Source organism: Solanum lycopersicum, chromosome 11 (genome assembly GCF_036512215.1).
Source record: "Solanum lycopersicum chromosome 11, SLM_r2.1".
Taxonomy (NCBI): Eukaryota; Viridiplantae; Streptophyta; class Magnoliopsida; order Solanales; family Solanaceae; genus Solanum; species Solanum lycopersicum.
Window position 1 is genome coordinate 37578612 of NC_090810.1, and position 16623 is coordinate 37595234.

Genomic DNA, 16623 nt, shown 5'->3' on the forward strand with positions numbered 1-16623 from the left:
CATTATCTCCCCTCTAAGCCATCTATTTCTCTTCTATTTCATCTGCTATTTTTTAGGAATAGAAAAGGATACAAAGATAGAGTACAAAATAGACTTCTGTTTATTGAATTAAACAAAATTATTATTAAAACTATAGATCCTGGAAGACAATTCCGATTGGTCAATAAAAATCGATTTCATTGCCATTCTTTTGAGTTTAGCCAATTTATCATGAAAGGTAAAAGGGGATAAAGGAACTGTGTTTTTTTTTGAAACTAATGTAAACCGCGTGTTGATTGTCCTGTAAATATAAGTTGTGTTCCATGATAAAACCAGTTGTTGCTGATACCTTCTTCTCTGTTCCTAGATCTTTTGCACATTTTCGTTAATCCATGCACGCGGTTTTTATTTGTACAAATGGTACTTCGAGCTTGGAACGAGCATGAAGAGATTAACGATACTTCTTTATCTTTTGAGTTGTTCGGCTTATTGGTTGCTCAAGATCTTTGGTCTTAATCCGTACCCAAAGAAAAAAATGGGATCACATTCTTATTTACTCATTGAGAAAGTTATCCTATAGATGATGTATTCTTGCCTGTTCGAAACACGAATCATAGTATTAATTCTTATGGGAATGGGAATGAAAAACAAGAGATACTTTTTTTCAAAATATGGACAAATGGAAGTTTAACTCTGTAAGAAGCACTTCATGACGCATCCCAAAATTTAATGAACAAGTTCCCGGATAACAAGTCCAAAAGTTTTCTTCTTGATGAGATCGATATTGATGATAGTGACAATCTTGATGCTAGTGACGATATCGATCGTGATTTGCGTCTGAATAGCTAATTGGTGAGGCAATAGCTTACTAAGGCGATGATCAATAGACCAGCCACATTGAGTCTGATACATGACCTAGACTCTTATGGGAGGTAGCAATATGGAATTTTCTGCAATGGGCGAAAGCCCGACGGAGCAATGTCGCGTGGAGGTAGAAGGGACACGGATCGTGAACTAAGTTTCCCGGAGAAGAAGCAATGATGGTAGCTTGGAATAACAATTGGCATTGGAACGACGGCGGGGGAGCAAATCCAATTAGAAAAACTCACATTGGTCTGAGGGATAATCAGGCTCGAACTGATGACTGCCACCACGTCAAGGTGACATTCTACCGCTGAGTTATATCCCTTCTCCGCCCCATCGAGAAATAGAACCGACTAATCCTAAGCCAAAGGGTCGAGAAACTCAACACCACTATTCTTGAACAACTTGGAGCCAGGCCTTCCTTTTTCACTATTAGGGATATGAAAATAATAGTCAAAATCGGATTCAATTGTCAATTGCCCCTATTGCAAATAGGATTGACTACCTACTACTGCTACTACTACTACTACTATCTTATTTAGTAGAAGGAACTATTACTGCCAAATTACTATGTCGTAATATCTATTTGTGAATACCAAAAGAGTTGACGAATACATTCTCAATAAATTACCTTATGCATTGCAAGACTAACATGGTCCTTTATTAAAAGGTCTTAAAATCAATAGTTCTTGATACTTGAAATTTTTTGAAAACGGAAATCTTTTCATCTTCCTCCTTTAATTGTGTTGTGAGAAATATAGGATAAAAATATTATTGAATGTTGTATCTACATTATTAAATAGAGACCCTATTTATAGGCACCACTAGTGGTGGATACAAAACTGGGTTAATTTTAAAACAGAATGTTGGTAGTCTGCTTTTTCCTTGATTTAGAAGCACATTCATCCTTGTATAGAGGATTGGTTTAGCTTCATCAATAATAGTTTGTCTCTGCAACAATATTCTTTTTTATTAAACTTGGGAATGAGGTCCCTTTTGGCATTTCATACCCATTTATCATATCAAATGGAATAGGCTTAGACATGGACCAAAAGATAGTGGCCTGCAATGAGTCGAGTTTGGGATAACTTGATTTAGTTAACAATATCATTCACAGCGTTATTGCACACTCAAAGTTCTGAGGCTGCTTGGTTTGAAATGCGTAATAACCATTCAATTCTTTCATGTGCGTATTTGTGCTGGTATAAAAATGTTCTCATTATTTACATTCTAGGTCAGGGTGGGTTTGGTCACGTTGTGCTGTGCAAGAATAAGCTTGATGGGAGGCAATATGCCATGAAGAAGATTCGATTAAAGGACAAGATTCTGCCTTTAAATGACCGTATAGTGAGGTTTGTATCTGACGTTGGTTCTGTTGAAATTAGTCTGACTTTTTGTGCAGAAAACTAACCAGCATTCAATGTTAAACCTTGGTGCTGGAAAGTTAGTACTGTGCTTCATCTTTATTATTGTCATTGATCATTTACATGCTTATTCCTTTTTACAAATGCAATTGTTATTCTTACAGCTTGTTTGGAGTTTTTTTTTAACCTGATTTGATCAGTAATTCTGATTAAATCATTATTATAATTGAACGGGTGTTTATGTTATCGTTATTATAATTGATTGCTGTTTATGTTAGGAACAAAAACTGTTTTAGTAGATAATCAATTTTTCAGTTAGTAGAAATTGATTAACTTTTGATTAATTACTTTACAGCTGCTTTTTTATTTCACGGAAAAGGGCCAAAACTGCCTCGGATCTATTGGGTTTAGTATAAAAATGTCCTCTGTTCACCTATTAATCCAAAAATGCCCCTGCCCTTTTTTGGGGCCTGAAAATGCCCTAAAGCCTAACTGACGATTTAAAATATAATGGAAAAGCCCAAAACTGCCCCTGATATATTGGATTTGGTTAAAAATGCCCTGCGTTAACCAAATATCAAATCAAATAACCCACCCACATCTATCTAAAGATCCAACCTACCACAAGATCTAAACCTGAATTTAATAACAAAACCCCACACTCGATCTGTTTCCTTCTTTTTTGTCACCATCCTTCAGCCAACTTGCCTTAGCCTTCTGTCTGAGGACCAAATCTTGCAACTTTAGGAAGTGAAAATATTTGGCCTTAGCCTCATACAAGGCAACCCTTTGACCAAGAAAATTATTGGATATCAGAGCCATTTCCAAATCAGCAATCTGTTTCTCCACCTTCTTAGGCTCCTCATATATATCTCCAAATGTCTGTCTTGACCAAACATTCATTCTTTTGATAGTCCTTTAAAGATTCGGATGTAATATGCACATTGGATTGCCAGCCACAAGTTCTTGCCGGACTACTTCAACCATAAGCAGAAAACTTTGGGCAATTTTCATAACTAAAAAGCTGTAAGAAAATATTACAATTTTATGGATGGAAAATCAAAATAACAGCCATAGCAGATTCGGGGATGAAAGTGTCCTTCAACAGAAGGCGAACACCTAACATATATGCCGATAGTATCTCCTGAAAAAACATAATTTTATAAGGCTTTGGGCCCTCCAACATTCATTTAGCATTAGGCCTTCACATAAGCATTTTTAATTGTTTATAAACATGTTTACATATGTAAAAAATCACTTTCGATATCAAAGTAACGTCAGAAAAACATAAATCAGTCTAAAGAATTTAATTTGCATAGTCAACATATCATTTCATAATTTTCATAACTAAGCAATGCAAGCACATATTTGTCCCCACATGCAATTTGCAAGAGGTCACAAAACACTTGAATAATATTTTTGTGCATTTCATCAAAAACTTGGAAATATGCATTTTGAAGGGAACAAAATTAAAGGATTCGATCTTTAGTTACTTTATATCCTCCCGAGCATAAAGACTTGATGGAAAACTTTCAATATTCAACTAGCACGGTCAATCTATAAAAATATTACATAAAGAGGTGAATCATTCTCATAAATGAGGAAAATTTGAGTCCTATGTATAGTATTGTTTTATGCATATTTTACATGGAATATAACAAACTAATTAAATATTTTATATATGACATCATAAATTACCCGTGCGCACCCAAAGGGTAGCAACTTTGGGTTTCCCTTGTCATAAATAAAAAAGGCATCATAAATTAGCTTTTCTAAATAGATAATTTAAATTAAGTATTAAGAAATTCTGTGAAAGAACTTATGGGAGGTGAAAAGCTTGTAGGCTCCAAGTGTTAGTATCTCACTTCTTATCTTCGATCACATCAAATGGTTTATATATGTTGGTAGCGTTTGTTTGGGAGCATCCCCAATGCTTGGTTTTAGGTAGGTTAAGTGAGCTTTATAGGTGTCAATCACTTACTTCTTGATTGTCTGTTTTCTTTTATACTAGTTTTGATACACGTGCATTGCACGTGAATATCAAATCATGTAGTACACTATTTTTTAAAATAATGTCATTATTATTAAACCAATTATTTAAGTAAACAATTATAAATGAGATAATAAAGTATAAGTTTATATGAATAATTGATGTAAACTCTCTTATGATTACTGAGCGTGTGCATATTGAAAGTTGTGAAATCAATATCCCAAAAACAGTTATATCAATTCTATTTATAAGATAAAACTTAGTAAGGTGACGTGACAATTCTCTATGACCTCCTATTATATCTTTTTCTGTTTGACAGTTTTCTTATATTTTTTGATGACAAGGAAAACCTGCAGCCGTTACCCTTTGGGTGCGCACAGGATAGAGACAATTTCTCATTTTAAAATCAAGTGATGTGTAAAAATAAAAAAGAGACTTACAATCTCTTAATTACACCTATTAAATATACCTTCTCCTCCCCTATAATTTATTGCCTGGTTATTGTTGTATTATTGGAGTTCGTGCTTTTAGTACAATATAAATATAAATAATAAATATAAAAGATATAATAAATTGAGTGTCTTCAGTTTGAGTAGTATATTAATTTAACATTCAAGTTAGGGGGTGTTCCAATTCCACTGTACTTCTAACTCACTAAACAACTACAAATAACACTTGAATAAGAATAGAAATCTGAGCAAAATTTGTAGTTTCAAAAATGTGAGGGAACCCTTGAATTTATAGCTAATAAAGGGTAGCTTGAACATGTGCTAACGCCTTATCAGAAAAGTCACAATCCTTTAGAAAAGTCGAAACTCATCAGGAAGTCACAACTCTTTGAAAATAGTTATAACCCTTTGGAATAGTCACAACCCTTCAAGGTGAAAAAGTGTTTCTTTTTTATGTATTGTAATATACTATAAATAAATTAATGTAATCTAATATGAAATATAGTATATGTAGTAAATTTGGTGTTTTAAGAAGCAAAATAGAAAACTTAGAAAATTCGTTGTTTAAAAATGTGAGGGCACCCTCTATTTATAGCCAACAAAGAGTAGAATGAACATGTGCTTGTTGTGCCTTATCAGAAAAGTCATAATCTTCAGGAATTTCACAATTCATTGAAAATGTCGCAACTCTTTGAAAAAATCACAACTCTTTGAAAATATCAGAACCTTTCGAAAAAGTCATAACCCTTCAATATGAAAATGTGTCTTTGTTTAATATAATATAAATAAAAAATGTAATATGCAATATAGAATATGACTAAATTTAGTGTTTTAAGAAGAAGAAAAATAGCTTAGAAAATTTGTAGTTAATAATTGTGAGGAAATCCCTCTATTTGTAACCAACATAAAATAGGAAGAACATGTGATTAGTGTGCCTTATTAGAAAAGTCTCAACCCTTTAGCTAGATCTCAACTCATTGGAAAAGTCACAACTCTTTGGAAAAATTATGACACTTCGGAAAAGTCACAACTCTTTGGAAAAGTCTCAACCCTTTGAGAAAGTTACAACTTTTATGAAAAGTTACAATCCTTTGGAAAAGTCACAACTCTTTGGAAAAGTAACAACTCTTTAGAAAAGTCAATTTTTTGGAAAGTCACAACTCTTTGAAAAAATCACAACTCTTTGGAAAAGTTTGAACCCTTCAGAAAAATTTTAACTCTTGGAAAAAGTCACAACCTTTTTTTTTGACTCTAGTAACATTGAAAAAGTCACAACCTTTCGAAAAAGTCACATTCCTTCAATGTGAAAACGTGTTTTCTTTTAATATATTTTATAATATAATATATAAATAAACAAATATAGTATCAAATATAGGATATGTGCGAAATTGGGTGTTTTAAGAAGAAGAAGAACAGAAAACTTAGGTAATTTGTTGTTTGAAACTGTGAGAGAACCCCTCTATTTATAGCCAACAAATGGTAGTATGAACATGTATTAAGAAAAGTCACAATTATTTAGAAAAGTCACAACCCTTCAGAAAGGTCACAACTCATCGGAAAAGTCATACAACTCTTTAAAAAGATCACAAATCTTCAAAAAAATCATAACTCTTTAGAAAAGTCACAATCTTCAATGTGAAAAGATGTCTCCTTTTAATATATATATATATATATATATATATATATATATATATATATTACGAATGTGAGGGAACCCGAAAACAAAGAATAATATGAATATGTGCTTATTATGACTTCTCATGAAAGGCACACCCCTTTGGGAAATTCACAACCCTTTGAAAAGATCTGAATACATCAGAAAAGTCAACCTTTTGAAAAGGTCACAATTCTCAGAAAAGTCTCAGCTCCTTAAAAAAGTCATAACCCTTCAGAAAAGTCACAATCCTTCGATGTGAAATGTGTCTTCTTTAAATATATGTTATAATATAAATAAATATAGTATGAAAATAGAATATGTACTGAATTGGGTGTTTTAAGGAGAAAAAGAAGAACAGAAAACTTAGAAAATTTGTAGTTTAAAAATGTGAGAGAACCTCTTTATTTATTGTCATAAAAAAGTAGTATGAACATGTTCTCAAAAAAGTCATAAACCTTTAGAAAGGTCAAACTCGTATAAGAAGTCCCAACTTTTTAGAAAAGTCACAACCTTTTAATGTAACGTATCTTCTTTTAATATAATATATAATTAATAAATAAATATAAAATGAGACATAGAAGATGTACTAAATTGTGTATTTGAAGAAGAGGAATAGAAAACTTAGGAAATTTGTAGTTTAAAAATGAGAGAGAAGCCCTCTATTTATAAACAACAAAGGGTAGTATGAATAAGTGCTTATTGTTCCTAGTTAGAAAAGGCACAACCCTATAGAAAAGTCAGAACTCATCGAAAAGTCACAACCCTACAAAAAAGTCACAGCCCTTCGAAAAAGTCACAACCCTTCAATGCGGAAAAGTGTCTGCTTTTAATATATATATATATATATATATATATATATATATATTAAAAGCAGACACTTTTCCGCATTGAAGGGTTGTGACTATATATATATATATATATATATATATATATATATATATTAAAAGCAGACACTTTTCCGCATTGAAGGGTTGTGACTATATATATATATATATAAATAATAATAATAATAAATATATAAATAAATGTAATACAATATAAAATATAAAAGATTCAAGATATCCTGATTTGTGTGTTTTAAGTTGGGGCTGTTATAGTAATTTAACATTCAAGTTAGGGAGTTCATATTTTTAAGATAGTATAGAAGATAGATAGATAGATAGATATAGGTAGATAAATATAGATAGATAGGTTAGTCTGCTTTTGTTCTTACGCAGCTCACCAGTGCTTGTACTTGGCAGCTAGTTGGCCTTATCTAATTTGACATTTCTGGGACTGTTTCTCCTATAACCTACATGGCTCCTGCTATGCTGATTTCTTTTTCCATCTTGGTTATATCTTCAGTTTCGTGCTTACACGCACACACACAGAGGCACTCTCTCTTCCATATCTTTCTTCTCTTCTTTCGTACAATCTAGTGTTCCTACAACTTTTCATTTGTTTCCGTTATACTTGCAAAGCAAGGTTCGTTACATAGTCTCTTCATGATTAATTTGATACTTCGTCTGTGACTTGGTATGTTAGGGGAAAATAAAGAAAAAGCTTTTGTGCTTCTTGGTTTATAAACTGTGCAATATAAGCAATGAGCCTTATGCGGATTTTCTTATGCATTTCCATTTCCTAAAAATTATTGATGAGATGGTTTTGTGATCATGAAGAAGCATGTGGTAGTACCCACATTACCTTCTGATAAGATTCTTGTTCTTTTTATATCTTATTCCTTCTGCATGTTCACATAATTCTCTTTGATGTTTCATGTTAGCCATTGTCAGTATTCATCGTCGTCCATCACATGCTGTATATGTCAGTAGAAACTGCTTGTTGCAGAGTTCCTTTTACTGAATACTAGAATCAAAATCTTTATTTTTCGCTAAATACTTGACATTGTGTTATTTCAAGAAGTTTCTTCTTTCATTTATTCAGGGAAGTTGCCACACTTTCCCGGTTGCAGCATCAACACATTGTTCGTTATTACCAGGTTATCTGATATAAAAAAAATCATCTGTGCAAGCATTTGGAATCCATTGTTTGACTAACGGTTCCTATGATGTTTAAATGATCTATTACTCAAACATTTCAGGCATGGTTTGAAACAGGCATCACTGTCTCCTGTGATGATTCCAGCTGCGGTTCCAGAACAATAGTAAGCTCTAGTTTCTCCTATGTGGATAGGAGTGTGTCGGACCATCTTGGACAGGACAATAAGCTTGAGTCGACTTACCTATATATCCAAATGGAATACTGCCCAAGGTTCTTTCTTTCCTTTCTTATCTATTAGATTATCTGCATCCCCTCCCCACTTCCTTTCTTTTCAAAAGGAAAAGGTCCACTTATATCAAAATCACCCAAAAAAAGTTAAAGGGATGAGAATCGAGAGCCTACCCGAGTTAAACTGTGAAAAAACTGGGAGAGCCTACACGTACTGTTTTTACTTCATAATCTTCCTCGATCCTTCAAATCATTTGTTTTTCTTTTGAATTTTCATCTAATCTTCCGGTACTCATCGCCTTCTCTTATTTTCTTTTACTTAGATGGTGTTGCTTGTCTTCCATTAGCAGGATTTAATTATATCTCCTGCCTTTTCATATCCTTTCTCTGGGATTGTTATTGTTTCTTGAATAGAGCAAGTCACTTCCTCATTTTAGCTAAGCTCTGCCTTATTGTGCCTATAGTACGTGCAACCTCTAGAAATCTATTTTTCATAAAGAAGATAAAATTGGTCTCACAGGGGTCATGCTCGTAGTATCACAACAAACCTGGGAAAATTGAAATAAGTTACATCTTGAAGCCAGAGAATGGACAAATGCTCCAAACAAATCTGGGAAAGAAATAAAAGTTACAACTGAAAGGCAGAGAATTGTCAGATTCTGCTAAGAACCGACTCTGCTCCCATTCTCCCCTGTTCATTGTTCCTCTTAGGTTACTGTTGATAATACAATTAAATAATAAGTGGGCTCTCTCTAACAGCTTAAGCTTTTAGCTGAGATGGTCACACACTTCGACTTGGTATCAGAGAATGCAAAGGTCTTGAGATCGAATCTCACCGTCACCTATTTCGAAAAGAGTTTCCACATGCGTGGCTCATGAAAAAGAATTACACCCGCACGTGAGAGGGCATTTGATAATACAATTAAATAATAAAAGTATGCTCTCTCTAACACACACCCGTACGTGGTAATTAGCATTAAGGGCTATGCTGGCCACCTCCAAAAAGTTATCAATAATGAGCCTAGCAAACTCAAACTAGTTACTCACATCTTTCATTCTCAATCTTGACTTCATAATGATAATTGTATCCGCCAGTATTATTGGATAACAACCATGTTCCATTGAATATTTGAGAAAGAGGTTGTTCCAGCATGTTATTATTAACTTATGAGTATCTTCTGAATCGTGTAGAAGTCTGTTCAAACTACTCTAATGCCTATATTTCCATGGTCGTCAAAAATAGTAGAACACATTCAAGTCTCTGCATTTAAATAAGCAAGGCTAAAGTGTATATTCTATCCTCAAGCTCCAAACAATTCCCCGATGAGTATGTTCATGAACAAACTTTATGCACTCTTATTGTGCTCTCAAGTTCAGATGAGCCATGGATAGTGTTCAATTGGTGATCAAATAATTGATGAAGAGAGAAAAAATTAACTCAATTACGATAAATTAATCAACTAATCAATCTTAATAACAATGATCATGAAAGAATCACAACCCTGAATGTGAAGTTTAGCTCCACATAGACATGGTAGCAATACGAAAATTCATCCAAGGAAACATAAAATAACTAGTTTGACGGAAACAATTATGAACGATGAAGCTCCACAACTGTTCCTTGCTCTCCCAGCATCAAAAGTTTCTCAGAGCTTGTGTTTAGAGTGTATGTATAGGTGTATGACATGTCCTAAGTCAATCCAAAATCGAATTGGAGGAGCCCCGGGTCGTGCAAAATAAATGACATTTCCAGACTTGCTGGCCTATCTTGGCGCTTCGCCTCGACATTGCATGCATTTTACTCCAAAAAATCCTTACATTGGCCCTATGCCTGCTTCAAGCGTGCATATTGGGTTTACGGTTTTTCCCTGGTTCAGGCAACTGGCACCTTTCTTGTGCCAAACGTGCACATCGCCTCAGTGTTTCTCTTTTAATTTTCAATCCTTACGTCATTTGGCTGAAACTTGTTACTTTTGCGATCTTTACTTCATCCAATCATCATTAATGATTAACAAGTAGTCATTATATGATGATTGGATCCTCTATATTCTCCTTCCAATCATCATGCAATGATTAACATCATAGTTCTAAGTGACACTGGACAACAAATCATCTGGTCTTGGAAGCACATTTAGAAGGTCAAAATACCATACAACATCGATTGATTCTCGTGGCTGATGGTTAAAGATGCATATCTAACTCAAGATAACTTGACTACTTGAGGAAGAAGGTTTGCAACTTTGCTCAAAATGTTACCTTTGTGGAAAGGATGCAGAGGACACCAACCATTTAGTTTTACACTGCGAAGTAACAGATCAACTGTAGAAATTGTTCTTAGGTATGAAAGGGATCATATGGCTTATCCCAAAGACACTGGAGAATTGCTATCTGGTTGGAAGAACATGGGAGAAACTGTGAAGCAGAAAGTATGATGAGAAGCTGTACCTGCATGTATTTGGTGGACAATTTGGAAGGGAAGGAACTCAAGATGTTTTGAAGAAAGTAGTAGCAGAATCTTTACTAGACATTATCGAATCCTATACACTTAACAAGAGTTGAGAAATTCACTTGCCTCAAATAATCAAATGATTCTAAACTTTAGCCTTCCCTTTTTGTTGTGCTTTTAAATCAATGCACTATTCAAATAAATAATCACAATAAGATTTCAAAACTAACAACACCCATATTACTATAACCAAGTTCTTAATCTTGATGTCAATTAACATATCAACTCTTATATTTTTCTAAAGTTAAGTCTTAATTTCTCCAAAGTTCATAAATCTAATGATATTCATATAATATAGTACACCTAATATTCAATTACTTAAATTAATATGTCAAACCATTGGTCAATGTGATAGCTATAGGAAGATTCCTAAAACTTAAGCTTTAAACTTTACAATAACATATACAATGAGGCGAAACGTTGTATCATTGCTAGGCTCATGGTAATTGTTTCTTTTGTTTTAGTTTTGGTGTAAAGAAGAAATCACGGAAGTAGCAGAATCTTTACTAGATATTATCGAATCCTTGTAAGAAGATTAAGGATCACTTTTGTTTTGCTTTCTGAAATGCAAATATTGTTGCGCTGAAGATCTATTTTTTTTATGACAAGGAAACCCGCAACCGCTACCCCAGTGGTGTGAATGGCGAACGCCTCATCGCCTTTGGCTAGAGGCGAGGCGAGGCGAGGCCTCCTCGCCATTCCCCACTTAGGCGAGGCTGTATGTAAAAGGCGGCCCATGGCGACCTAATGGCGCTAGAAAAGGCGGCGCCTTTTTTATTTTTTTTAAAAAATATTTGACTTAACAATATTAGGGCTTTTTTTAATATTTTCAAAGCAGCAGACTCTTCTCCCCGACTCGTTTCCCCTCGCGACTCTCTTCCTCTCGCGATCTCTTCTCCTGGTCTCCATCATCTTCGAGTTGCTGCTACTGAAGACCTGAGGTATACCTCTTTTTTTCTGTTCTTCTTCAATTTTCGTTTCAGACTTTCAGTTCTGTTTTCTTCAAGTTTTCTTCACTACTCTTTTGTCCAATATTTTCTTCAATCTCTGTTTAATCCCACATTACTGTAAAATGCCTTCTGTTTTCACTGTGCTGTGAGTTTGTGACTGCTGTCCATTATTTTTTTGAAAAAAAAAATTCTTTCTATAGTAATTATTATAGTATTTGTAATATATATAATTGCTATTGAAATTTTGAATATTATATGTGCAATTAAATATTTTTAATTTTTGGTATTAATTGGCGCCTCAATTCAAAAAGGCGAGCGGCGAGACATGGTGAGGCAGGCCCTTGTCGCCTTTTGTCGCCTCTCGCCGTCCAAAACACTGCGCTACCCTTTGGGTGTGCACAGGATAAAACCCTTGCTCCTATGCAATAGCTCGCAAGCCTAGGCAAGTCCGGTGCCACGAGCTCAACCCAGAAGGCAAAGCCATTGCTTTCGCTGGCAGGGGGTTTCGAACTTGAGACCTCCAAGATGGAAGTCCCAAGCCAAATCACTGGTGATTTTACAATACTACTGTCAACTTTCTTAAAAAAACAGAATACTCAATGGTATAAGAAATACTATTGAACTCAATTCCATAACTTAAGACTCAATCAAAGTCAAAGACAACCCTAATTTAAGTCAATCAAACCCCGAAACAAATTTGAAATTTGGTTACCCATTACCCACGAGCCCAAATCTATTTTTAGATTGCCTGGTGTCCAGTACTCCAGTTAGATGTTTTGAATCATAGAATTCCACCGTTCTCTTTCTCCCTTCTTTTCTCCTTACTAAACAGAGGAATTAACCATCACTCTACATTTTTCTCTCTCCTCTTTCTGTCATTCTTTTCTTCACAGCTAGAAGTAACTGACTTCATTTATGTTTTTGAAGGACTCTCCGTCAAATGTTTGAATCATATAGTCATTTAGACAAGGAACTTGCATGGCATTTGTTCCGACAAATCGTAGAAGGCTTGACACATATCCATGGACAAGGCATAATTCATCGGGACTTGACACCTAATAATATATTTTTTGATGCTCGCAACGACATTAAAATCGGGGATTTTGGTCTTGGTAAGCATTTGGTTCATTTTCTTTACTTGTAAAAGTATTTCTTTTTTGGCTTCACCGAGGTATTTATCTTTTGCTTCATGATTTATACGGCGATGTTCGAGCAGCTTTGTTCTTTAATCAAGAAGCAAAAGGAATGACCTAAATCTTTTCATTAGAATCAGAGATTGATACAAAAATTAAGTGGATATATTTTTATCGCCAAGCAACAAATAGTATAATGTGTTATCACGTCATATTGGTACCAGATAGTATTCTTACAATCATATCATTTCTGTGAAAGTACTCTTACAATTACATCTATGATTGACTTCGAAATAATATATTCCCTTGTGAAACTCTTACTGTCCAATCTGAAGTAGCCAAAAGCTCTGCTAGAACCTTATATGCAAATATGACATGTTAGTAATGTGGAGAGTGTCCATCTTTGATTTTGGTTACTTATTCTCAGATCCCAAGAGGAAAATCTGAAATTTGTTCAGAATATAAGGCATGCGAGTTTTGCACTTAATACTGAATCTCACTTGAGATTATCATTGTACATAAAACTACTTTTGATAACTGAGAGATACCACTAACTTTTCCACTATTTCAAAAATCCATGTTTGGACATGGAATGAAATTTCCTACACTGTCCTGGTATCTTTTCCCTTGTTTGTAGGGTGTCTTTTATGTTCATCATGTAAGACAAATTGACCATGTCTTTACTGTATTAATTTATATTCTGGAGTATTTACTGAATGAACCAACAACTTTTACCCTGTTCAACCAATCTACAGTTTCTGCGATTTTCTCTAGTGTCCTACAACTATTTTGTATTCCCGGTTGTCCTATTTTGCCTGGTTGCAGGAATCTGAATTGAAACAGATGGTGTATTTACTCTTTGAAATTTCAGCCAAATTTTTGAAACTAGAGCAGCTGGACCAGGATGTGGATGCTTCCGAGATGATAGGAGTTTCTGTTGATGGCACTGGCCAAATTGGTACATATTTCTATACTGCACCTGAAATAGAGCAAATGTGGCCAAAGATTAATGAAAAGGTCAGCATTTTTTACTTTGAGCAAGTTTTGCTTGATCTTAACAAAAAGCCTACTTGGATACTAGTTTGCTTCTGACTCCATAGTCCGCAGGCTGATATGTACAGTTTAGGAGTTGTTTTCTTTGAGTTGTGGCATCCTTTTGACACTGCAATGGAGCGACATATCGTTCTTTCTGATTTAAAACAAAAAGGAGAGGTTCCTCCTGCATGGGCTGCTGAATTTCCAGAGCAGGCATCCTTGTTAAGGCGCTTAATGTCTCCAAGTCCATCAGATCGTCCATCAGCTGACGAACTTCTTCAAAATGCCTTTCCTCCTCGAATGGAGTATGAGATGCTGGATAGTAAGTAGTTGATATAGCTTTCTTTGACTCTTATGTCCTTCCTTATGACTTCTTTCTAAGTAGATAAGTTCACTGTTGACATCTGAAATTAGATAAAGCAAAGCAACAGAGGAATTATGCTATGGTTGTTCGTTGTTGCATATTTAATTGGCATCAAATAAGCAAAACTCAAAAAATGCTCTTTTGTAGAGTGTATCCCCCAGCTTGCTTTTTCTAAGCACACTGATCTATGGAGTGATAACAAAAGAAATGATTGGAGATTGTCCGTAAAGTAGGTGTGAAGACGACGAGAGTTTTGGAAGACAAGAAATATCTAATTTTTGAGAGACTTGGGATATCTCCAACCCTATTCTCTATTTACTCTCCGAATACAGAGATCAAGACAATCAACTCCAACCCAATTCTCTATTTCACTCTCTAAAAAGGAATCTTCTTCATTCTCATCGATATTATATTATTATTTGTATTCACTTTTATTTTCTTATTTCATAATATAAATCTTTTCTTTTTTTTCCTTCAAATAATCACCCTATATAATCGGCATGTAGTATAAAGTTTTATTCTTTTCAAAATTTTTATTTAATATAAAATTATATTTTATTCTAAATAGCACAAATTGCAAGCAAAAATTATAAATTATACATATCATTAATGACATAAACATTGTATAAATACTCAACATTCAAAATTATTACGTTGCTCCCACAAATGCTCTAATAATGCATTACGGAGTTCAAAATGAGCATTTTTCCTTAATTATTATGTTGTGTATTGTTTTTTTAAGGGATAATGCCCAAGTACCCCCTCAACCTATGTCCGAAATCTCAGAGACACACTTATACTATACTAAGGTCCTATTACCCCCCTGAACTTATTTTATTAATAATTTTTTACCCCTTTTCGGCCTACGTGGCACTATCTTGTGGGTCCAATGATGATTGACTTTTTTTTCCAAACCAGTGCCACGTAGGCTAAAAGGGGTAGAAAATTACTTATAAAATAAGTTCAAGGGGGTAATAGGACCTTCGTATAGTATAAGTGTGTCTCTGGGATTTCGGGCATAGGTTGAGGGGGTACTTGTGCATTATCCCTTTTTTTAAATTAAAATTTCATCTTATATCATTTGAATTTTGTGCATTCTTCATAGTAGAAAATAATACTCCCTCTATCCCATTTATATGACTTACTTTCCTTTTTAGTCGATCCCAAAAGAATGACACATTCCTATATAAAGTAACAATCTAACTTTACAATGCCCATTTTACTCATAATGAAGTGATTTACAGCTACACAAATATTTGTAACTTATTTTGACTACTAGCTTCAAAAGTCTTCATTTCTTTTTCTTAAAACTACTCATATAAAATGGGACGGAGGGAGTTATAATTTTAAATTATATATTTTGTGTGATGAAAATTAAACAAAATTGAAATATTATTATTTCGATATGAAAGTAGTATATATTGAATAATATATTTTTTAAAATGTTATATAAAATTAAAAAATAATTTATGAATATTAAGGATTTGATTAATGGTCTTATATGATTTGTAATATGTTAATTACGAATATTATATAATAGAAATAATTATAAAATAATCAAAAAAGTGAAATAAAGAGCATGAATAGTAGTTCTCTAAATTTGGAGAACTACTATTCACCCCTCTATAAATAGAGAGTAGAGTGCAAAGTAGAGTATAATTGGAGAGGGCATTGTCTATTTTACTCTCCAAAATATAGAAAGAAATAGAGGGAGGTCGGAGATGGTCTTAAGCACATTGAGCTAAAAAATGGGTGATGTTGTATTTTTACATTGCTTAAATAACACATGAACATGAGAAGGGGAACACAAGTCCTATTCATTATTGTGTATCTCTATGTGTGTTCTGCTATTCATTTTGTTTGAGATTTGGCCTGTAAAGCTATTAGGATAATGCATGACCAGTTACACTTTGTGGACAGTTTTATATATTTGAATAATAGACACGTCTATTTGTATCGTTTTGTCATTCTGGTTCCCCACTGGGTTACATTCAGATGCCAAAACTACTTTCTTAAACTTCTTGAACATTGCATGTTTCTGAAACGTGCTGATGCAGATGACACATCAGTGTCACCTCAGAATTTCTATCATGCATTGCCATTTTTTCACTTAGTTTCAAATTT

At 33.9% G+C, this 16623-nt stretch overlaps 1 protein-coding gene across 3 annotated transcripts in view; it reads left to right on the forward strand.

Moving 5' to 3' along the window:
* Positions 1–16623, forward strand: part of LOC101246209 (eIF-2-alpha kinase GCN2) — a 65785-nt gene that overhangs the window by 22986 nt on the left and 26176 nt on the right. For all 3 annotated transcript variants that reach the window (XM_010314791.4, XM_010314790.4, XM_026028105.2), the window contains exons 11-16: positions 2078–2195; positions 8227–8281; positions 8384–8553; positions 12895–13079; positions 13972–14117; positions 14208–14457. In XM_010314791.4, coding sequence (XP_010313093.2) covers positions 2078–2195; positions 8227–8281; positions 8384–8553; positions 12895–13079; positions 13972–14117; positions 14208–14457 — 924 coding nt within the window. The remainder of the gene's footprint in view (positions 1–2077; positions 2196–8226; positions 8282–8383; positions 8554–12894; positions 13080–13971; positions 14118–14207; positions 14458–16623) is intronic.